Source organism: Sorex araneus, chromosome 3 (assembly GCF_027595985.1).
Source record: "Sorex araneus isolate mSorAra2 chromosome 3, mSorAra2.pri, whole genome shotgun sequence".
Classification (NCBI taxonomy): Eukaryota; Metazoa; Chordata; class Mammalia; order Eulipotyphla; family Soricidae; genus Sorex; species Sorex araneus.
Genome location: NC_073304.1, coordinates 233,591,839 through 233,614,006, shown reverse-complemented (window position 1 = coordinate 233,614,006; position 22,168 = coordinate 233,591,839). Strand labels below are relative to the sequence as shown.

Here is a 22,168-nt window from a genome sequence, read left to right as displayed (position 1 = left end):
TGAGTGGCACACATGCACACAGATATACATACATGCATATGCACATGCATATTATACAGATACATGTGTGCATACAGGTGATACACACATGAATGCATACATAGACACAGATATGCTATGAAAATGCATGCACACATGTACATGTGCACACACAGGTGACACACGGGGCAGAGATGCCTCACAGGTGACACACAAATGCACAGATGCACACGCACACACAGGCACGCATGAACACAGCCGTGACACAGACCCAGCTGTGCTGTGGGCACTCGGGATGGTCCTCCCCGCCGGGGAGTGTCCCCCACCCCCCGGGACCAGCTCGGCTGGGCTCTGCGGCCCCGGGAGAGGAGAGGCTCCGTTTCCGGTGAGGCTGGTGAGGGGTGAAGGGTCGCTGTGAGGTTGGGCAGAGACGGGCACCCGATCACGGGGCTCAGACCACTGTTCCTAAAATCCAGCAAAGACCCCCCTGCCACCCCAAGAGCTCTGCACCCCCGCGCCTGTGCCGGCCTCTCCCGGGAGGCTCCCTTGGGATTCAGGTCCTAAGTGGGCCACCCACTCTCAGCAGCTGGCACTGGGCCCCGAGTCGTCTTTGTCCTGAGCTCCAGCCATCTGTCCGTCCCGGGCATCGGCTCCGGCCTCAGCCCACTGGACACCAGCAGCATCGCCCCGAGGCCATCGAAGCCCCCGACAGACCCAGGGACGTGCCTGCAGGGAGAGTCCCTGCCACGAGCGGAAACTGCCGCCCTCCCGGCTCCCGGGGGCCACACGGCAGCACAGGGGCCAGCCTGCCGCGGGCACCCACCAGTTCCCACAGGCTACCCCCCCCAGGGGCGAGCAGGTCCCTCCCTCCCCCCACCCGAGTCCCCCTTGGCGCCCCTGTCCCCAGGGAACAGGGAGGGTGGCTTGGCTCCTCCCGGGGCGATTGCCAAGATCAAGGGCGGGGGAAGTGGAGCCCCGGGGATCTTATCGGGACGCCGGGACCCGAGCCCGCGGATCATGTTTGCCTGTGGTCACAGAGGTGGGCCCGGCCCGCCCCGCTCCGCTCCGGTGAGACTCAGGGGCTTGGTTTTCCTCTTTTTGGCTTTGGGGCCACACCCGGCAATGCTCGGGGCTTACTCCTGGCTGTGTTCTCATTGCTGTATGTGTGGGGGCCCAAGGACACTCCAGGGTCACTCCCGGCTCCGCGCTCGGGAACTGCTTCTGGCGGTGCGAGGGGGTGGGGGGGGCAGGTGGGACGCCGGGAATGGAGCCGGGGTTGGTCACGTGCCAGGCAAACACCCACCGCCGTGCCATCGCCCCGCCCCCACTGGCTTTAGGTGTTAGGCTTGGGGGCAACACCCAGCAGTGCTCTGGGGATACTCCTGGCCCTGTGCTCTGGAATTACTCCTGGCGAGCTCAGCGGACTCTATGGGGTGCTGGGGGTCGAACCCGGGTCTGCAACATCTCCAGGCGCGTGCCTTCGGCAGCTGCTGTCTCTGCAACCCCCATCTGCTTTTGTGTGTGTGTGTGTGTGTGTGTGTGTGTGTGTGTGTGTGTGTGTTTATATTAAGAATGACAAGAGAAATCTTAGCAAAGAGGATGACACCCTGGCAAGGCAATCTGGTGTTTAATGTGCCGCGTCCGCCCGGGGAGAAGGGCTGGGAGCAGCCTGGGGCTCGCGCTACAGTGCCCGCCCCCGGCGGAAACCCCGGGAGACAATGGACAGAACTCGTGTGTGGCTACGACGGTCATTCCAGAGCGGGAGGAGGCGCCTTGGCAGCCTCCCCTGGGCCTGTGGGCATCTGAGAGGGACGAAGGCAAAAGGATGGAGGGGGAGCCCTGCCCCGCCCTCCCGCCATGGGCCCACCCTGGGCCTGGGCTCTGTCCAGTGGCCCCGAGAGGACTCCAAGAGCTGGACTTCAGGCTTCCTCCAGGTTTGGCCTCTGCCCTGCCTGGCTTCCAGCACCAGGTGTAGCAAGGGGCCAGAGAGATAGCACAGTGGTTAGGGCACTGGCCTTCCACAGGCTGTCCCGGGGTCGTGAGGTCAGAGCCCCGCCAGGAGCGACCCCTGAGCACAGAGCTGGGAGTCAGCCCTGAGCACCGCTGGGTGTGGCTCCCCAGAAAATCAACCCCAAAACCCAGTAAACAAACATAAACCGGGGAGAGGACTCAGCCCTCCACGGGGGGAAGCCGGGCGGTGCCAGGGGCGGGGTGAGGGGCTTCCCGGGCGCGGGGGGGTGCAGGCTAAGGCTCCTCGGCTTCGTTGGTGTCTCCCAGGTGGGTGTCCCCCTCGCCCTCGGGGGCGCCCTCGCCCTCGCTCTGCAGCTCCTGCTCCTCCTCCTCCACGGGGGCCAGCGCCTGCCAGGGGGGCGGGGTCAGGGCTTGAGGGGGCGGGGCCTGGACCCCGCGGGCAGAGCCTGCAGATCAGCCAGGCGCCAGGGACCCCGCCTGCACCCGGCCCCTCCCACGACCCGCGTCCCCTGCGCCCTGACCCCCGCACCCCTGCTCCCTGGCCCCTCCCATGTTCCCCTAAAACGCCCTCCACACCCCAGACCCACACCGGTGCCCTGGGCCCTCCATGTCCCCCATGTCTGCCCCCCACGCCCCCGGGCCCCCACCCTGGCCCCTCCCACATTCCCACTGTGCCCTGACCCCTCGCACCCCCACTCCCTGACCCCCACCTGTGCCCCGGGACCCCACCTGAGTCCCCTCACACTCCCCAGTGCTCCCCCCAAGCCCTGGACCCCCCCAATGTCTCCCCTGCGCCCCCCGCCTCCCCTGGGCCCTCGACCCAGCACCCCTACAGCCGATTGCTGGTTCTTCAGGGCCTCCGCCTCCTTCTTCCTCAGCTCGGAGAAGATGACGTTGAAGAACTCCTCCTCGGCCTTGCTGACCAGCTCGTCCAGGCTGCCCGCCGGCTCCGCGTCCCGCGGCTCCTCGTCCCGGCCCTCCGCGCGGCCCTTCTCCTTCAGCCGCATCTCCCGGTGCCGCGCCTCCAGGATCTTCTCGCGCCTCGTCTCCCGCTCAAAGATCTAGTCGGGCCCAGCGAGAGCACAGCGGGGAGGGCGCTCGCCTGGCACGCCGCCGGCCAGGGCTGAATACCCGGCATCCCGGAGGGTCCCCCGAACCCCGCCAGGCATGACCCCCGAGCACAGAGCCAGGAGTTAACCCTGAGCACAGAACCAGGAGTGAACTCTGAGCACAGAGCCAGGAGCCATCCCCGAGCACAGAACCAGGAGTGAACCCCGAGCACAGAGCCAGGAGTTAACCCTGAGCACAGAACCAGGAGTGAACTCTGAGCACAGAGCCAGGAGCCATCCCCGAGCACAGAACCAGGAGTGAACCCTGAGCACAGAGCCAGGAGTCAGCCCTGAGCACAGAGCCAGGAGTCAGCCCCAAGCACAGAGCCAGGAGTCAGCCCCAAGCACAGAGCCAAGAGTCAGCCCTAAGCACCGCCGGGTGTGGCCCCCCAAAAACAAGAAGATCTGACCCCCCCTGGGATGTAGAGAGAGTGAGGGTGGGGGCCAGGGGCGGCCTTGGGCACAGTATCTCCTCCAGCTCTGCTCCAAACATCTCCCCTGGGAGGTGGGAGGTGGGAACAGGGATTCCCCCCCCAGCGACTCCATTCCAAGTTTGCAGAGTGCAGAAAGTTCTGGAACAGCAGCATGTGGTGGCCGTGGGCCGGCTCAAGGGTGGAAGTCCAGTCTCGGCCAGAGCCCAGAGGTTTTCCCTTGGGGTCTCCGTTCTACCACGTGCCCCTCCAGGCAGGTCAGCTGCGGGGGGGAGGGCTGGGGGCTGGGGGCGGCCCATCTTTCTTCTCCACGGGCTCAATCTGCTCCGCCTTGTTTTGGTGGGTTCTAAGAAACAGACGCAGCTGGAACCAGCCGCATTGAGGGGGTCCATGGATGGGTGGGACCCCGGTCTCCACCAGGAGAGAACCCTGAGCACGGCACCGGGATTGAGCCCTGAGCACAGAGCCAGGAGTCAGCCCTGAGCACAGACCCGGGAGTTAGCCCAGAGCACAGAGCCAGGAGTCATCCCTGAGCACAGACATGGGAGTCAGCCTAGAGCACAGAGCCAGGAGTCAGCCCTGAGCACAGACCCGGGAGTCAGCCTAGAGCACAGAGCCAGGAGTCAGCCCTGAGCACAGACCCGGGAGTCAGCCCTGAGCACAGAGCCAGGAGTCAGCCCTGAGCACAGAGCCAGGAGTCAGCCCTGAGCACAGACCCGGGAGTCAGCCCAGAGCACAGAGCCAGGAGTCAGCCCAGAGCACAGAGCCAGGAGTCAGCCCTGAGCACTGGAAACACGTGGTTTTGGGGCGGGAAGGCTGAGCCCCGGGGCAGGGCTGTGCCTTGTCTGTGCCCGAGGCTTGGCAGGGGGGCCCAGCCCGGCCCCCCGGCACTCACAGAGGAAGCCAAGTTCCGCTCGTTCTTCTGCATGGTGGAGAGGCCGGGGGACACCTCCAGCAGGGTGGTGGTCCCCAGCTGGGAGCCGCAGGCGATGAAGGTCCCGTTGTCCTGCACCCGGAGGCAGTAAAGGGGCTCGTCGCTCACCTGCGGGGGGAGGGGGGCGGCGTGACCCCTCCTGGGCCGAGGGTGTGGCCCTGGCCCCCGGGCCCCAGGGCCCAGCACAAACCCTGAGCCTGGTTGTCAAGGTCCTCCCGGGGTCCCCCCAGCCGTCCTGCACCCCGCCCAGGGCAGCAGCGACACGGCACTGGCCGTGACAAGTGACGCCCGAGCGCGGCCGAGTGACCGGCCACCAGGGTGGCCGCGCCGTGGGCCAGCCGACAGCTCAGCAGTCAGGAGTCCTGCGTGGGGGTGCTGGAGGGTCGGGGGAGGGGGTCGCGCATCGGCTTTTCTTCTAGTTCTGTCCTTGGGGCCACACCCAAAGATGCTCAGGGCTGACTCCTGGTCCTGTGCTCAGGGGCCACTGCTGGCGGGGCTTAGGGGCCATACAGGGTGCCGGGGACGGAACCTGGCTTGGCCGTGTGCAAGGCAAACGCCCTCCCCCCTTAGCTGCTGTACAGGGCCCTGGGGGCCCCGGTGGCGGGGGGGCCGGGGGGCTGCAGGACCTTCAGGCTGAGCGCCGGGTCGCAGTGCTTGAACACGAAGTCCCAAATGTCCAGGGTCCCGTCCATCTTGGTGGTGAAGAACACGGCCGGCCTCACGGGGCTCCAGGTGCCATCCGTGAGGTAAGCCATGTGGTACCTGGGGGTCCGGGCCCAGGGGGGTCTCACGACAGGCGCACGTTCTCCCTCCCTGCCCCCACACGACCCTGCAAAGCTCGCCAGAAGTGCCAACAGCCTCCCAGGTCTGGCCCTGTCCACTCTCTGGCCACCCAGCTCACTCCGCGCACCGAACAGGTGTTGGGAGTCCCCAGACGTGGGACCCGACAGCGGGGATTGAGGCAGGAGGCCCCCAGCAGCGTTGGGACCTCCAGGGATGAAGGGACTAGGGCGTGCCTTGCACACGGCCAACCTGAGTTCGATCCCCGGCACCCCAGAGGTACCCCTCGGCCCTGCCAGGAGTGAGCCCCGAGGGCAGAGCCGGGAGCAGGTCCCGAGCACCACCAGGCGTGGCCCCCAGACTAAGCCAGACCAGACACAGCACCCAGTTCTGCCCTGGTTCGGGTCGTCTCGGTCCGGGCACTAAAGCCTGTTGACTACGGCTGACCCGCTGTACCCCGGGTTATTTTTTTTTTTTTTCGCTTTTTGGGTCACACCCGGCAATGCACAGGGGTTACTCCTGGCTCTGAACTCAGGAATCACCCCTGGTGGTGCTCAGGGGACCCTATGGGATGCTGGGAATCGAACCCGGGTCAGCCACGTGCAAGGCCAACGCCCTCCCCGCTGTGCTATTGTCCAGGCCCACACCGGGTCATTACGGCCGTCCCCGAGAGCCAGGAGCAGGACGCGGAGAAGCCAGGGCCCCCTCGCTATGGGGCCGGCACAGGCTGAATTACAAACGGTGGCTGGTGGGAGGCCCCCAGAGGCCCGGGTTCAAATCCCGCCTCCGCCCCTGCCTGTGGGGGAGGGTCTGTCTGCTCACGTCCGGCTTCTGTTCTCTCCCGGGACTCACAGCATCACCTGCTCCTGGCCCGGCCTCCAGGCCTCTAAGCACAGACCCACGGTGGTGACCGTGACCGTCGGGGGCCTGGACAGGGCAGGGCCCAGGATCTCTGCATGCCCCCGCCTGGCCTCAAGTGGGGGGCATCATCGGGGCAGGGGTGCCGGCTCCGAAGGAGGGACGGCCGCTCGGAGGGCTGCCCGCCCCCCACCTCCCCCATACTTGGTCCACATGATGGACGACTCCCGGCTGTCCTCCGACCAGATGCGAGCCGTCCAGTCGCCGACCGTAAGGAAGTTCTTGGGGTAGAAGGGGTTCCTCTGGAGCGCGTAGATGGGGCCGTGGTGGCCCGAGAAGGTGCACACGATCTTCTCGCCCGCCGTCTTGGCCTTGCGGTTGCAGGAGATGACGATGCCCTGCTCGGTGCCCACCATGAACTTGGTGGGCTGTTGGGGGGGACAGACACGGGCCGGGGGGCCTCCGTCAAGCTGCTGCTCAGCAGGGGCTCGGCGGGGAGGGCGGGAGGGAGGCGGCGAGGCAGGAGCAGGGCTGGACCCCCCCAGGGAAGCCCAGGGGGCCACAAGTAAACGGGGCTCATGCGGGGGGCTCTGCGCCCGGAGCGCGGGGACCTCCAGCCGAGCTATGAGGCTCCCCACGGGCACTCAGGGACACGCAGGCCCTGGCTGGCCCTCGGTCCCCAGCGGCCTGTGTGGCCCTCTTGAGACCCCGACGTCCCCCCGCCGGTAGCTGCTCTGCCCACTTTTGTAGACTCCCTGCCCAGTGCTCGCCCCGTCCCCGAGTAAGGCCCCCCTCCGCCACACAAGTCCCTGCCCACCCTCAGTCCCTCGGCTCGGCCTGCGGCCACACAGCCCTGCCCCCTGGCAGGACCAAGCCCGCAGGGGCCGTGCAGAACTGGGGGCTGGGGAGGGGCTCCCGAGGGTGCCTCTGCAGTCCGGGGGTCACCGCCGCCCCGCAGACCCGGGCCGCTGTCTCCCCACCCGAGCCAGGCTCTGATGAGGCTCCCAGCCCCCAGACAAACGAACACACAGACGGGACAGACGGACTCGGGGCCTCCCCTCCCCGCCCCCTCCCCGATTCTGGGCCCTCCTGCCAGCCTGCGGGAGCCCATGTGACCCGGTGACCGTCCAAGGGGGAAACCAGGTCCAGCTGGCAGGACGCAACCAGGGGCCAGCCAAGCCTGGCACCCTGGGCCGCGCATTATTTCCTGCTTCCAGAAGCTTCTCTCTGACACTCGCATCACAATCACTTGGGCATTGCTCTTTTCTGACTCTGGTCTCTTTCCTGGACAGTAGCCGGCCCCCCTGGGGCGTTCCCCAACTCCCCCCTCTGGGATCTCCTCCTGCTGCCCCCCCAGTCTTCTGACGTCACTTCCTCTCCTCCCTCTCCCCTTGCCCCCAAAGCACAGCTACCAGCCCAGGGCCCTTCCCAGACAGAGGCCTGGGCTCCCGCTGCTGGCCCCGGCGGCCTCTCCCACAGAGGGGGCTTTTCTGGACCCTTGTCCTGTTTTCCCCCAGGAACCAGCCAGAAGGAGCAAGGGGGCCATGGCCAGGCGGCTGGGCTGCTCCCTGCTGGACGGGGGTGTGGCCACACAGGGGCGGGTGCATGGCGCCCCCTGGAGGAGGAGGCAGCCAGCAGCATCCTCCGCACTGGCCAGGGGCCACCTGGGAGGACAGGAAGGACACTCACCAGCGCCGACTCGAACTCCAGCGAGATGGCCCCCAGGGCGTTCTCCAGCATCTCCTTCCGGGTGATGTCCAGGATCACCACCTCGGTGGGCTCGCTCAGCTTCCGGATGTCCCACCACATGACCTGTGGGGACCAGCCACCTGGAGGCGCAGGCCCCGGGGGCCTCCGGGCTTTGACCCGTTCACGCCCCTCACTGTGCAGGGCCAGCCCTGGGCACAGAAGGCGGGGAGCATGTATGTCGGGTTGGGCATGGACGCTGTGTGTGGGTTGGGGGGATGTTCACTATGGGGGGATGGTCACTATGGGGGGGATGGTCACTGTGTGGAGTGGGGGATGGACACTGTGGGGGGATGGTCACTGTGTGGGGGATGGTCACTGTGTGGTGGGGGATGGTCACTATGGGGGGATGGTCACTGTGTGGTGGGGGATGGTCACTACTGAGGAGCCAGGACTGGAACGACAGGACAGCGGGGAGGGCATTTGCTTTGTACACAGCCGCCTGGGTTCGATCCCCGGCACCCCATCTGGTCCCTGAGCATAGAGCCAGGAGTCAGCCCTGAGACCCTCTGGGTGTGCTCCTCCAGGCCCCAACAAAGTGAAGTGTCAAAGGAACGTTTGTAGGTGGGTGCAGTGGGGAAGCCTTGCCGTGCCCCTGAAGCCCCGCCCCCGCCGCAGCCCCGCCCCTCCCCTGAGGTCCCTCCCCTGAGGCCCGCCCCTGCCCTGAGGCCCCGCCCCTGCCTGGAGCCATGCCCCTCCCTGAGGCCACGCCCCTGCCAGCAGCCCCCTCTCCTGAGGCCCCGCCCCTGCCCGGAGCCACGCCCCTACCCTTAGCCCAGCCCTTCCCTGAGGTCTCGCCGCTGCCCGCAGCCCCGCCCTCCCTAAGGCCCCGCCCCCGCAGCCCCGCCCTGCCCCGCCCCGCCCCCGCACCTGCCCGTCGGTGGACGCGGAGAAGCACTCGGTGCCCGTCTTGGACTGCAGCCAGATGGAGCCGTACACGGGGTCGCGGTGGCTGAACTCGATCGTGGACAGCTCTGCCACCAGGCTGCCCTTCCGCGTGTCCCAGCAGGCTGGGGGGCGAGACGGGTGGGCCGCTCAACGGGGGACGGGGGACGGGGGACCCCACCCTGGGGCAAACGTCTTGGTGTTCAGCATCAAGGTTGGGTTTGACCAACCAGAGCTTCCCGCTGCTCCCCCCCACCCCCACCCCCGATCCTGTAAAACAGCCTCCCGAGTGGACACTTGGCTCATTCTGCTGAACCTTGACCACCATACTCGCCCTGGGAAAGTCACTGGGCCAGGCACAAGTGTTGAGGGGCAGGAAAGGGACCTGCAAGTTTGGCCCATCAGAGGGCCTCTGTGGCAGTCAGGGAAGGCTTCCTGGAGCAGGAGCCAAGATGGGGCGCGAGGAGCCCGGCAGAGGAGGAAAACCCTCCCCAACAGAGAACGCGCTTCACTGCCGCAGAAACGCAGCTTCGTTCATCACCTGCTCCTCTGCGCGCTGCCTCGGAGGGAAGGAAACCTAGGGAACGTTACCTGCACCCCAAGCGCCACGAGGACACCCCTGTTTCTGCTCTGGGCTGACTCCTACCTCTGTGCTCAGGGCTCACTCCTGGCGGGGCTCGGGGGGGCATAGGGAGCGTCGGGGATTGAAGCCAGCCCAGCTGCTGCAAGGCAAGGTCCCAGGGACAAGCCTTCCTCGCAGATGGGGCCTGGGTCCTCCCCTCCTCTCCCTCCACAGCTGCCGCCGTGGGCTCAATCCCCGGCATCCCACAGGGCCCCCAGGCCCCACCAGGAGTGACCCCTGAGTGTGGAGCTACAAGTGAGCCCCGAGCACAGAGCCAAGAGTAAGCCCTGAGCACGGCTGGGAATGTTCCCAAACCCAAACCACAGCAATAGGCTGGGGCCGGAATGGTAGTACAGTGGGTAGGGCCCTGCCTTGCACGAGACTTACCCAGGTGCAGTGCCAGGCACCCCATCTTGTCCCCCAAAGAATGGCAAGAGTGCCCCTGAGCACTGTTGAGTGTGGCCCCAGAAGAAAATAAAAGCAAAAGGCTAAGCAGATAGGTGACGGGGAGTCTTGGACACTCTGAAATGCTCCTGAGAAAATCCCCAGTACAGCACAGCAGTGAGCACGACTGCCCAGGTGCAAATCACCAAAAATGATGCCCAGCCAGGAGGGCATTTGCCTTGCCCACGCTGCCACCCCAGGCTTGATTCCCGGAACTCCATATGCCCCTGCCCTCCCCCCCCAGGACCACCAGGAGTAATTTATGAGCTCAGAGCCAGGAGTAACCCGTGAGCATCACCAGGTGTGACCCCAAAACAAAACCAAAGCAAATATCTTGGCTTCCACCAGGGGGTGCTCCTGAGCACAGACTTAGAACAAATCTCTGCTCTCCACTGGGTCTTGGGGAGAGGGGGCTTGGCCAGTCAGACTGAGAAGAGCCGGATGGGAGGTTTATGGGACCTTTAACCTGGAAAGTGGAAAGCTACTTCCCCGGGGCATCTGGAACTGCTGATCTCTGTTTCTCCCCAAGAGAGAAAACCCCCCTGAGATAATCCACTTTAGAAATCTTCCCCCATCAGGACTTGGTTTCCTGGGGGCCTGTAACAGCTCAGCCAGGTTAAATTAGCATCGACAGGCAACTGTCTGCAAACAGATGTTTACCCTTATTTTTCTGAAGAATGTTGGCTTTTTGTTTGTTTTTGTTTGGGGGCCACTCCTGGCCGGTGCCCAGGACTTCCTCCTGGCTCTGAGCTCGGGGATCACTCCTGGCAGGGCTCAGGGGGTCATATGGGGTGCCGGGAATTGAACCCAGGTCAGAGGCATGCAAGGCCAACGCCCTCCCCCCTGTACTATCGCTCTGGACCCAAGTAATGTTGATCCAAGACAATAAATATATGGCGAGCTAGTACAGTGGGTTCAATCCTGGGCTTCTCCTATGGTCCCCCAAGCCCCATCAGGAGTAATTCCTGAGTACAGAGCCAGGAGGAACCCCCGGGAACGTCGGGTGGGTGTGGCCCCCAAACAAAATTAACCAAACAAGAACAAAGATTGTCCACTGGAATTATTATTATTATTATTATTATTATTATTTTGGTTTTTGGGTCACATCCGGCGATGCACAGGGGTTACTTCTGGCTCTGTGCTCAGGAATTACTCCTGGCCATGCTCAGGGGGCCATATGGGATGCTGGGAATCGAACCCGGGGGATCGGCCCTGTGCAAGGCAAATGCCCTCCCTGCTGTGCTATCGCTCCAGGCCCTGGAATTCTTTTTAAGAGGAAGACCAAAAGAATTCTCGGAAAGAGTCGGAAAATGTACGTGAACTGAAATGAAAATTCAGGAGTGCAAACTCGGCAGGTAGCTGAGAGGGCAGAAGTGACCGAGCGTGGTGACAGGTCACTGCAGATTATCCAGACTGAGAAAGGAAAGAGAGTGAGGCAGGGGAGCAAGGCCCCAGAGAGCCGAGGGGTGCACCCCACACAGAAGTCCTAGGATGAGAGGGGAAAGAGAGGGGCCAGGGAGAGGACATGGGGGAACAGGTACCAGAAGCTTCCAGCTTTGAGGGAATAAAGCCCGAATCTACACATGTGAGAACTCAGTACTGGGGCTGGAGCAATAGCACAGCGGGGAGGGCGTTTGCCTTGCACGCGGCCGACCCGGGTTCGATTCCCAGCATCCCATATGGTCCCCTGAGCACCGCCAGGGATAATTACTGAGTGCAGAGCCAGGAGTAACCCCTGAGCATCGCCAGGTGTGACCCAAAAAGAAAAAAAAAAAGAACTCAGTACTGCCAGGAGTAACTGTAATTCCTGAATGTAGAGCCAGGAGTAACCCCTGAGCATCACTGGGTGTGACTCAAAAAGCAAAAAAAAAAAAAAAAAAGGAAAAGGAAAAGAAAGTCAGCAATGATATAGGGGCCTCACAGTCACCTCCAGGGTCATCGCAAACAAATGGCTAATTGGAGGAAGTTCAAGAAAGTCAACCGGGGGACCAGAGTAATAGCACAGCAGGTAGGGTATTTGCCTTGCACGTGGCCAACCCGGGTTCGATTCCCAGCATCCCACAGGGTCCCCCCAGCAACACCGGGAGTAATTCCTAGTGCAGAGCCAGGAGGAACCCCTGAGCATCGCTGGGTGTGACCGAAAAAGAAAAAAAAAACAGGCAAACGGATTCGGGAAGGAACAGAATACAGCAGGACAGGGAGCACTGAGAGTGTCTGCATTGGTGACTTTTGCAACGTCACTCCGGAGAATCCCCGCAAGAGCAGAGGGCCGGGGGCTCCCACAGGACACGGGAGAAGCTCATGCCCGTGCTGGAGCTGGAGAGACGCCAGCCAGGGCGGGAGGCGCTGGCCTTGCACACAGCCCACCCCGGTTCCATTCCCGGCAGCCCAGATGGTCCCCTGAGCATCACCAGGAGTGACCCCTGAGCACAGAGCCAGGAGTCAGCCCTGAACACAGCCGGAGCCCCACAACAACAAACCAAAATTTGTGGCAGCTTCTTGCCGGTTAGTCCTGACACCAGAGAGGGGCAACGCTTCTGCTTGCTCCGTCCCAAGGGTGCGGCCCCATTTCTGTGTTGGCATTGTCTGTCTGCTGAGCGGGAGTTCCCCCCTCCCCCTCGCCCTCCCCCTTCACCCTGGACCCCCAGGCTGGCTGCAGGAAATGCAACTGGAGTTCACTTGGCCTCTGGCCTCCTGAACTTTCTTTCTGCCAAACAGGTTCATCCAGGAAGCAGAAGGGAATGAAGAGAGAGAGAGAGAGAGAGAGAGAGAGAGAGAGAGAGAGAGAGAGAGAGTGCCCTGTCTTTTCCCGGGGGAAGCCCCAGGCAGCCACGAGAGTTGTTTTCCCAGGCTGAGGAAATTCAGAAAGTCAGAAAGTCCACAGCCCAAACAGGCGCGCCAAGCAGACCTCCTGAACTTTTTGCAGCAAATTTTGTTTGGTTGGTTTGTTTGTGGGCCACACCCAGAGGTGCTTCAGGGCTTACTTACTCCTGGCTCCGTGCTCAGGGACCACTCCTCGTGAAGACCCCATGGGGTGTCTGGGGTTGAACGGCAGGTGGGGGGCTACACGCCGGGTCACCACCCTGACCACTGGACTATCTCTCTGGCCCCTGTGTTTTGGCTTTCTGGTTTTTTGTTTTTTTTTTTAGCTTTTTGGGTCACACCTGGCGATGCACAGGGGTTACTCCTGGCTCTGCACTCAGGAATTACTCCTGGTGGTGCTCAGGGGACCCTATGGGATGCTGGGATTTGAACCCGGGTTGGCCGCGTGCAAGGCAAACGCCCTGCCCGCTGTGCTATCGCTCCGGCCCCTTTGAAGCACACTGGGACCACCGTGGTGATCGCCACCGGCCACACAGGAGGGCTGGGGGCAGGGAGTGCCCGGGCGCTGGGCCGTCTTTCGGGGTGCGGCCCCAGGGGCGGGGTCTGGGTGTCCCCTCACCAATCTGCCCATTGTAGCAGCCCCCCAGCAGCACGTGGGAGTCCTTGGGGTTGTACTCCAAGGTGACCAGCGGGGAGGCCGGCTTCAGGGTCATCTCCGGCCGGTTGGGGTTGTCTGCAAGGCAGGAAAGACAGCGGGGGGGGGGGGCGGGGAGCAGTTATCCATGATCCGATTATATCTCTGCATCTTACCCCCGCTAGCACATGCCATCCGCGACCCTTCTCCGTCCACCGTCTGTCACTGCCTGAGCGCCATCGCCACCATTTGCCTGTCCACTTCCTGTCCATCCGCCCGCCCCTCTGTCCACTGGCCTACCCATTCATCAGCGACCACCATCACCGATAACCACCTATCACCATGGGCAACCCGTCCGTCCATCTGCTCATCTGCGATCTGTCATCTAGCTGTCATCATCCGTCACCTCTCGGCCCGTCCATCAACCCATCCACCTCTCCGTCCACCTGTCTCCCCACCAGAACTGGAAATAAAAGGACAAAGTCACACAGTTGCACCCTTCTGTAGCTGTAGGGTGGAAGTTCTTTCTCCCGGGGGCCACTCCGGAGGCCCCGTGGCCACAACTGGCCACCTTGCCCCGGGGGTTCTGTATGCCGTGTGATCAGACTAGGGTCTGGGGCGGGAGGTGGGGGTACGTAGCCCCGCCCACCAACCTAGGCCCCACCCCTACGCGGCCCCACCCACCATCATAGGCCCCGCCCCTGACCCAGCCCCTCCTGTGTTGCCCGCCCCGCCCCTTATCCCCGAAGCCCCGCCTTTGGCCCCGCCTCTCACCCAGGTCCCAGATGTAGGACTCATTGCTCATGCCCTGGGGTGCCCGTTGGAAATTCAGGCAGGAATAGGCCACCGCCAGCTTCCGGCTGCCATCGGGGTGCCAGGACAGGTGTGTGGCGGGCCGCTTGATTTCCTGGGGATCCCTTCAGGGAGCAGCCGGAGGACAGAAGACTGAATGCAGGGTTGCCCAAAAGTCTTCCTTCCTTCTTTTTGCAGGCGAGAACCACCCCAGGCGATGCTCAGGGCTAACTCCAGGCTCTGTGCTCAGGGGTCACTCCTGGCAGTGCTTGGAGGACCATAGGACGTGCCGGGGATCGAACCCGGATCAGCCGCATGCAAGGCAAACCCCCTCCCCGCGGTACTAACCCTCCACCCTTCTGCCTTCCTTCCCTCCCTCCTTCCTTCCCGACCACACCCAGTGGTGGTCAGTGGCTACTCCTGGCTCTGCTCAGGGGTGTTGCTCCTGCTGGTATCTGAGGGACCCAGCAGTGGTGGGGGTCACACTGGGACCTCCTGCATGGGAAGCCTGCGCTGGCTGGGCGCCTCATGCCCGTCCCTTCCTGGCCCGGCTCCCACAGGGCATTATCCCTGGACACCTCTCCCCCTGACCTGACCACCCCCCCCCTCCCTGGCCCCCTGTGGAGGCACCTGAAGACATTGATGGTCTTAGCGGAAGGGGCTTCCTCCATCACCTCCGCCGTGTCCTCATCGTCAAAGTACTCCTGGTAGATGTCGATGGAGTTGTTCTGCTTGATGCAGTGCTCCATGATCTGAGGGGCACAGAGGGCGGGGAGGGGGCTTCCTTCAGCCTCACTGGGGCTGAGATGGAGCGTGGGAAGGACAGGAAGCAGCCGGTGGGGGCTGGAGCGACAGGACAGCAGAGAGAGCGTTTCCCTAGCACACGGCCGGCTCTGGTTGGGTCCCCGGCATCCCATAGGGTCCCCCGAGCACCGCCAGGAGTGAGTCCTGAGTGCAGAGCCAGGAGGAACCCCTGGGCATCGCCGGGCGTGCCCGCCAACCAAAAGCCAAAAAAAAAAGAATCAGTGGGTTTTTATTTATTTATTTTTCTTTTTGGGTCACACCCAGCGGTGCTCAGGGGTTGCTCCTGGCTCTGCACTCAGGAATCTCTCCTGGCGGTGCTCGGGGGACCGTATGGGATGCTGGGAATCGAACCCGGGTTGGCGGTGTGCAAAGCAAACGCCCTCCCTGCTGTGCTGTCGCTCCAGCCCCTCAGTGGGGTTTTTATCCACCCATTTCAGCCGGGACCAGCATCAGTTGTGGAGGTGTAGCGGGGTTGGGCTCAGGTACAGAGCAGGAACACACAATCCACATGCACCCTGGCACTCGCTTTTCATGAGGGCATTAGGACACCCAGGGGGCAGGGGGAAGGTTGAGCAAGAGACACATTTGCGACTTCGCCTACGGCACCCGCTTCCTGGTTCTTGCACCCACAGTGTCCTCCCCGTTGTTCCAAATGTTCAACCAGGCAAGTCCAGATCAAGGGTCACCTCCTTCAGGAAGCCTTCCCTGATGCCTTCAGCAAGATAGCAAGCCTCCTTTCTTTCCGAGCAAAATGGCAAAGTATCCTTCCTTGCCTCTTTCATTGGTGGCGATGCCAGACTTTGAACCCAGAGCCTCCCACATGTAACAGATAAAGCTCTACCACGGGGCTGTGTCCTGGGGCCTATAAAATAGCTCAGCGTTGCTTCACCTATTTTTATTTGTGTCTTTCTTTGTTCCTGGGCCACCCTGGGATTACTCTTGGCTCTGTGTCGGGGATCACTCCTGGCAGGCCCCAGGGACTGATCATACAGGGTGCCAGGGCTGGAATCCAGGTGCAAGGCAAGCACAACCCTTACTCTGGCTCAAGCCCCAGGTGTTTCATGTGTGTGTGTGTGTGTGTGTGTGTGTTGTGTGTTTTTTGTGTTTTGTCTATTTATTTATTTATTTATTTTTATTTTTTTGGTTTTTGGGTCACACCCGGCCATGCACAGGGGTTATTCTTGGCTCTTCACTCAGGAATTACCCCTGGCGGTGCTCAGGGGACCATATGGGATGCTGGGATTCGAACCCGGGTTGGCCGTGTGCAAGGCAAACGCCCTACCCGCTGTGCTATTGCTCCAGCCCCTGTTTTGTGTGTTTTGTGTTTGCCTGGATGCTCCCAGGGTTCCCACGTGAGATGCATGTGTGTTCCTGATGAGATACACCCCCAGTCTTGTTTGTCTGCTTTGGGGCCACACCCTGCCATGCTCAGGGCTTACTCCTGGCTCTGCACTCAGGACTCACTCCTGTCAGTGCTCGGGGGACCCTGTGGGATGCCGGGGTTGGAACCTGGGTCAGCTGTGTGCAGGGCAAACGCCCTCCCTGCCGCACTATCTCCAGCCTCCCAGACCCCCAGCCTTTCTGTGGTGACCCTAAGTCAGTCTCTGTCCCCTCGTGCAACCACTGGGCCCTGGAAATATGTCAGCTTCTTCCCTGCAACTTCCGGTGGGCCTGGCCGACCAGAAACCCAGGCTGAAGGGGCTGGACAGCGTCTGTGTTCAGGTCTTAGTGATGGTGGGGACTGTCCTTTGGGGTCCACGGCCCTAAGGGTCTCTTCCCATTTTCAGGTTCCTCAGGAAAACTGTCTGGCCCTGTTCCTCTCTGCACCCCCAGAGACACTCCTTCCGGACCTTCTTCCGTGTCTCCCCCGCCCCGATGCCCCTCACCGTGCCCAGCTGCCCCCACCGTGCCCAGCTGCCCCCACCGTGCCCAGCTGCCCCCACCGTGCCCAGCTGCCCTCACCGTGCCCAGCTGCCCCCACCGTGCCCAGCTGCCCCCACCGTGCCCAGCTGCCCCCACCGTGCCCAGCTGCCCTCACTGTGCCCAGCTGCCCCTCACCGTGCCCAGCTGCCCTCACTGTGCCCAGCTGCCCTCACTGTGCCCAGCTGCCCCTCACCGTGCCCAGCTGCCCCCACCGTGCCCAGCTGCCCCTCATTGTGCCCAGCTTCCCCCACCGTGCCCAGCTGCCCTCACTGTGCCCAGCTGCCCTCACTGTGCCCAGCTGCCCCTCACCGTGCCCAGCTGCCCCCACCGTGCCCAGCTGCCCCCACCGTGCCCAGCTGCCCTCACCGTGCCCAGCTGCACGATGGCATTGATGTAATTCTCGTCCTTCTCCACCTTCTTCCGGAAGCGGATGGTCTGCTCCAGCTCTTGGGGGTTCACGTCCTTGGGCCAGCCCCCCTCGACGTGATTGATCCCCCGGGTCTCCATCTCGAACCGATCGGTGTTGGCCTGAGCAGAGAGAGAGCCACAGGGCTGAGACAGCTGGTCAGGGTTCGGTGGCGCCCTTTCCCCGCGGTGCGATACTCTGAGCCTCCAGCAGGGGGCGCTGGCCCCCGGAGAGTCACCGCGTGCCACCCGGGTTGGCGCGGCGGCCCGTGGAGACGCGGGCTGGCCTGGCTGATTCCGTGACGGATGCTAAAGAAAGGGCTCGGGACAACCCCCTTTCCCCGCAACCCCACGAGGTCGCAGGGTCAGACAGAAACAAGGCTCTGGGCGGCCAACACAGACCCACTTCATGCCTTCATCTATGGCTTTGCCTGCCTTTCATTCTCTCTCTCTCTTTTTTTTTTTTTTGGTTTGTTTTGGGGGTCTTGGGCATGCGTGGAGGATCTCAGAGATCGCCCCTGGAGGGGTTCCGGGGAACCTACGGGATGCTGAGGATCCAGATCGGTCAGCTGCATGCCACGCGCGCGCCTTACCCACTGTACTATTACTCCGCAAAAAAAATTATTACAGGGGCTGGAGTGATAGTACAGCGGGGAAGGCATTTGCCTTGCATGCAGCCAACCCAGGTTAGATTCCCGGCATCCCATATGGTCCCTCGTGCACCGCCAGAAGTAATTCCTGAGTGCAAAGCCAGGAGTAACCCCTTGTATCGCCGGGTGTGACCCCAAAAAGCAAAAAAAAAATTATTCCGACCAAAACAATTTCTTTTTTTTTTTTTGCCACACCTGGTGATGCTCAGGGGTTACTCGTGGCTCTGTGCTCAGGAATCACTCCTGGCCTCCTGGCAGTGCTTGGGGGACCCTACGGGATGCCAGGGATCAAACTCAGGTTGACCTCATGCAAGGCAAATGCCCTCCCTGCTGTCCTGCCCCTATATATTTCTCAGTTGTGCTAAGTGGACAGAAAGTCTAAGCCAAGAAGACAGTTCACGGGTGGGAGGCCTTAGAGACGGCACGGCAGGGAAGACACTTGCCCTGCCCGCAGCTGACGGGGCCTTGCTCCCCCCGCACCCACAGGCACCTCCGGGGAGGGGGACTGAGCGGGAGCCCCTGGTCTCCTGGTATGGGCAGGGGCGCCGGGCAGGGCCGTGCTGGTTCTCTGCCTCCCCCGGGGTGGAGCTCGGGGGGGTGGGGGGGACCCTGCGCTCACACGCTCTGCGCCTGCCTAGGTCCACGCGGCCCTGGGTCCAGGCCAGCCGGGGAGCCCCAGGCCCCGCGGTGCACCCGGCCGCCAGCCCAGCCGCACACCTCGTGTTCGGACATGCTGGTGGAGCACTGGACGCCCGTGTCGACGGGGTTCCGCTCCACGAACTGCTCGGCCAGCTCGGGGTTGGGCGGGATGTCGATGTTCAGCTCCGCCTGGCGGTCCGAGAAGTTGCATTGCTTCCCGAACTCGCTGCGCTTCTTCAGGTACACGTACACGATCTCCATGGCAACAAGCACTGTGGGCAGAGGGAGGTGAGGCGTCCTGTAACACCCCCCCACACACACACACCTGGGGGGGCCCAGGGGGCTTCAGATTAGCAGTTGGGTTAGGGGTATGAATATGGATTTTTTTTTTAATTTTTTTCTTTTTGGGTCACACCTGACAATGCACAGGGGTCATTCCTGGCTCATGCACTCAGGAATTACCCCTGGCGGTGCTCAGGGGACCCTATGGGATGCTGGGATTCGAACCCGGGTCGGCCGCGTGCAAGGCAAACACCCTACCCGCTGTGCTATCACTCCAGCCCCTGAATATGGATTTAAAAAAAAAAAAAGTCGGGGCTGGAGCCATAGTGCAGGGGGGAGGGCGTTCGCCTTGCATGCGCTCGACCCGAGTTTGATCCTACGCATCGCACAGGGTCCCCAAGCACCGCCAGGAGTGATTCCTGCGGCAGAGTCAGCACTCCACCTTGAGCATCTCTGGGTGTGACACCACAACCCCACAAAGGAGATAGTACAGGAAGTCAGTGGCCAACCTCCTGTTCTATCATCAGCAGGTATGGTTCCTCGAGCACGGCCCGGGGTGACCCTGAGCACAGAGCCCGGAGTAGCTCCTGAGCACACCGTCAGGTGTGGCCGAAACTCCCGCCAAAGACAGCAGCTGGAAAGGCACTTAAGGAAACAGGAAACTGGCCCCCCGCCAGGACTGTGCACGCTTGTTCCCACAGACAAGCGGGGTCACGGAGATGAATCGCCAGGTCAGGGTCAAGCTGGGGGCATGTCACTCCCCACCCTGGTGAGACAAGTCCCGTGGGGACCCCAACAGAGCCTGAGCGCTCCGGGCTGCCTGTGGGCGCCCTTCAGAGGAGGCCGAGCGCCTCGCCGCCCTCTGGGTGCTTGTGGGGAGATCAGCATCCCCCCACCCCCATGGGAAGCTGGAGACCCAGGCGTCTCAAGGACGCACGGGACCCCAGATGGCACATCTGACGGCGGGCGGCCAGACCCCAAAGGATCAAGGCCCCCCTTCCTGTCTGCAGGGGAGCACGGAAATGGGGGAAGCGGAACCCGCAGTGAACAAAGAGGGTTTCCAAGAGGGCTGGGGTCTGAGCGGGGCCACGAGGGACCCCAGGCAAGGCAGATGGAGGCGGGGGGAGGGGAGGCTGTGACCCTCCTACCTGTGTCTTTGTGAACCTTCTGGAATTTGGGGTCCTCACGGACTCACCTTCAAAAAGAGGCCTTCCCAGAACCAGAGCAATAGGACAATGGGAAGGGCACTTGCATGGCACGTGGCCAGCCCAGGCTCGATGCCCGACATCCCATACGGTGGCCTGAGACCCAACAGGAGTCATCCCTGACCACGCAGCCAGGAATCAGCCCTGAGCATTGCCAGGTGTGGCCCCAAACAAACAAATCAAAAAGAGGCATTCCTGGGGCCAGAGTGGTAGCGCAGTGGGTAGGGTACTTGCCTTGTACACAGCTGACCTAGGCTCGATCCCTGGCATCCCATATGATTCCCCAAGCCTGCCAGGAGTAACCCCTGAGCATAGAGCCAGGAATCAGCCCTGAGCACCTCCCTATGTGCCCCCCCAAACAAACAATGGGTTGGAATGATAGTATAGCGGGAGGGCATTTGCCTGGATGCGGCTGACCTGGGTTAGATCCCCCACATCCCATTGGGTCCCCAGAGCACTGTTATGTGTAATTAATTCTTGAGTGCAGAACCAGGAGTAATCCCTGAGCATCGACGGGTGTGGCCCCAAACCCATAAATCACTGTCACTGTCATCACTGTCATCCCATTGTTCGTGATTTACTCAAGTGGGCACCAGTAAAATCTCCCTGGCCTGAGAGTTTAGCAGCCTCTCCTGACTCATCTCCCAACGATTGGAGGCTTGTTCAGGGTCGGGGAAATAGACCTATTGTTACTGTTTTTGGCGTATCGAATACGCCATGGGCAGCTTGCCAGGCCCTGCCATGCAGGCAGCATATTCTTGGTAGCTTGTCAGTCTCTCCAAAAGGGACGGAGGAATCAAACCCGGGTCGGCCACGTGCAAGGCAAACACCCTACCCGCTGTGCTATTGCTCTGGTCCATATATATTACTCTCTATGATTTGTTGCGAACTGTCTGAACTCCATCAAATATGGTGTGGTAATTATGGAAAATGGGTAGGAAGTGTCTTATAATGTGTCCAGGTCCGGAGAGTGGCCTGGAGCATGGCAGCGGTTGGGTAGTGGAGGTCGGCTGCCAGGGCTGGGTCCCTTGGGGCAGGGAGGGCTCTCACCTGCCCCTCTCAGGGGCGGCCTGAGTGAAAACAGCCTGGCACGGAGTCCCAAACCCATAAATAAACAAGCAAAAAGAAAGAAATGAGGTCCTTGGGACTGGAGCAATAGCACAGCGGGGAGGCCGTTTGCCTTGCACGTGGCCAACCCGGGTTCGATTCCCAGCATCCCATAGGGTCCCCTGAGCACCGCCAGGGTTGATTCCTGAGTGCAGAGCCAGGAGTAACCCCTGTGCATCGCCAGGTGTGACCCAAAAAGCAAAAAAAAAAAAAAAAAGAAAAGAAATGAGGTCCTTAGGAAGACCTGCCTGCGTGCCCCCGTCTCTGCAGAAAGGTCCGGGGCCGGCCCAGCCCATCCCAGGCTGACCTCCCTCGGGGCAGCGGCCACCGCGTTCAGGGCGCTCCCCCGCTTCCCTCCCGGAGGCAGAGCTTTGAGAACGTGCAGGCGCCTGTGAGTGGGGACGGGGCAGCCTCGAGGGGCGGCGGGGAGCACGGCGGGGTGGTCACCCCCGGGCGCTCGCCCAGGAGGACGCCCCGTCCGGGAGCTGATGGACCCCCGTCGGGGTCGCGGGCCCCGCGCTCCCTGCGCCCCCGCCGGGCCCCGGAGCCCGCCCTTACCTTGGCTGCGACGCGGGGAAGCGCCAGAGCCGGGCTCGGCGGCTCCAGGGCTGCTCCAACGGCGTCCGCGCGTCGCCTAGCAACCCCGGCCGGGCCTGGAGCCGCGGGGGCGGGGCCGGCCGCGGCACGTGACCCCGGAGCCCGCTGGCCCGCGCCGGCTCGCCAGTGGCCCAGCCACACGGCCAGGGAGTCCAAGGCCCCGGTGGGTGAAGAGTTGGGAAAGTCTTCTCCGAGGGGGTCCCGATCCCCGTCATCCCATAGGGTCCCCCGAGCACTGCCAGGAGTGATTCCTGAGCATCGCTGGGTGTGACCCAAAAAGCAAAAAATAAAAAAAAAAACAGGTACAGCTACTTGTTTGCCATCAGGAATAGCCATTGGCCATTTCCTTGCCCCTGTCCACGTCCTGCGCATTGTAGGAACATCCTCAAGTCTGACACCGCTGCATTAAACTCCTGGAAAAGTGGCCAGAGCGAGAGGACCGAGGGCGACCCGGGGGCTAGAAGACGGGGCACCAACTGATGGTGGCCCTTTGGGCAGGTGGCCGTCCTTTCCTAAGACGCAAGCGGAAGTGCTTAGGATCACTGGAC

At 62.4% G+C, this 22,168-nt stretch overlaps 1 protein-coding gene across 1 annotated transcript; it reads right to left on the bottom strand.

Moving 5' to 3' along the window:
- Positions 1 to 1,619: 1,619 nt before the first annotated feature.
- Positions 1,620 to 21,645, bottom strand: DNAI2 (dynein axonemal intermediate chain 2). Its single transcript, XM_055132439.1, has 13 exons — positions 21,582 to 21,645; positions 18,508 to 18,701; positions 17,102 to 17,263; positions 14,639 to 14,760; positions 13,991 to 14,133; positions 13,202 to 13,315; positions 8,679 to 8,818; positions 7,752 to 7,874; positions 6,267 to 6,490; positions 5,051 to 5,186; positions 4,386 to 4,532; positions 2,784 to 3,011; positions 1,620 to 2,337 (listed from the first exon to the last, which is right to left on the bottom strand). The coding sequence occupies exons 2-13, from the start codon at positions 18,688 to 18,690 to the stop codon at positions 2,224 to 2,226; spliced, it is 1,836 nt and encodes a 611-aa protein (XP_054988414.1). The 5' UTR covers positions 18,691 to 18,701; positions 21,582 to 21,645; the 3' UTR covers positions 1,620 to 2,223.
- Between the last annotated feature and the right edge of the window lie 523 nt (positions 21,646 to 22,168).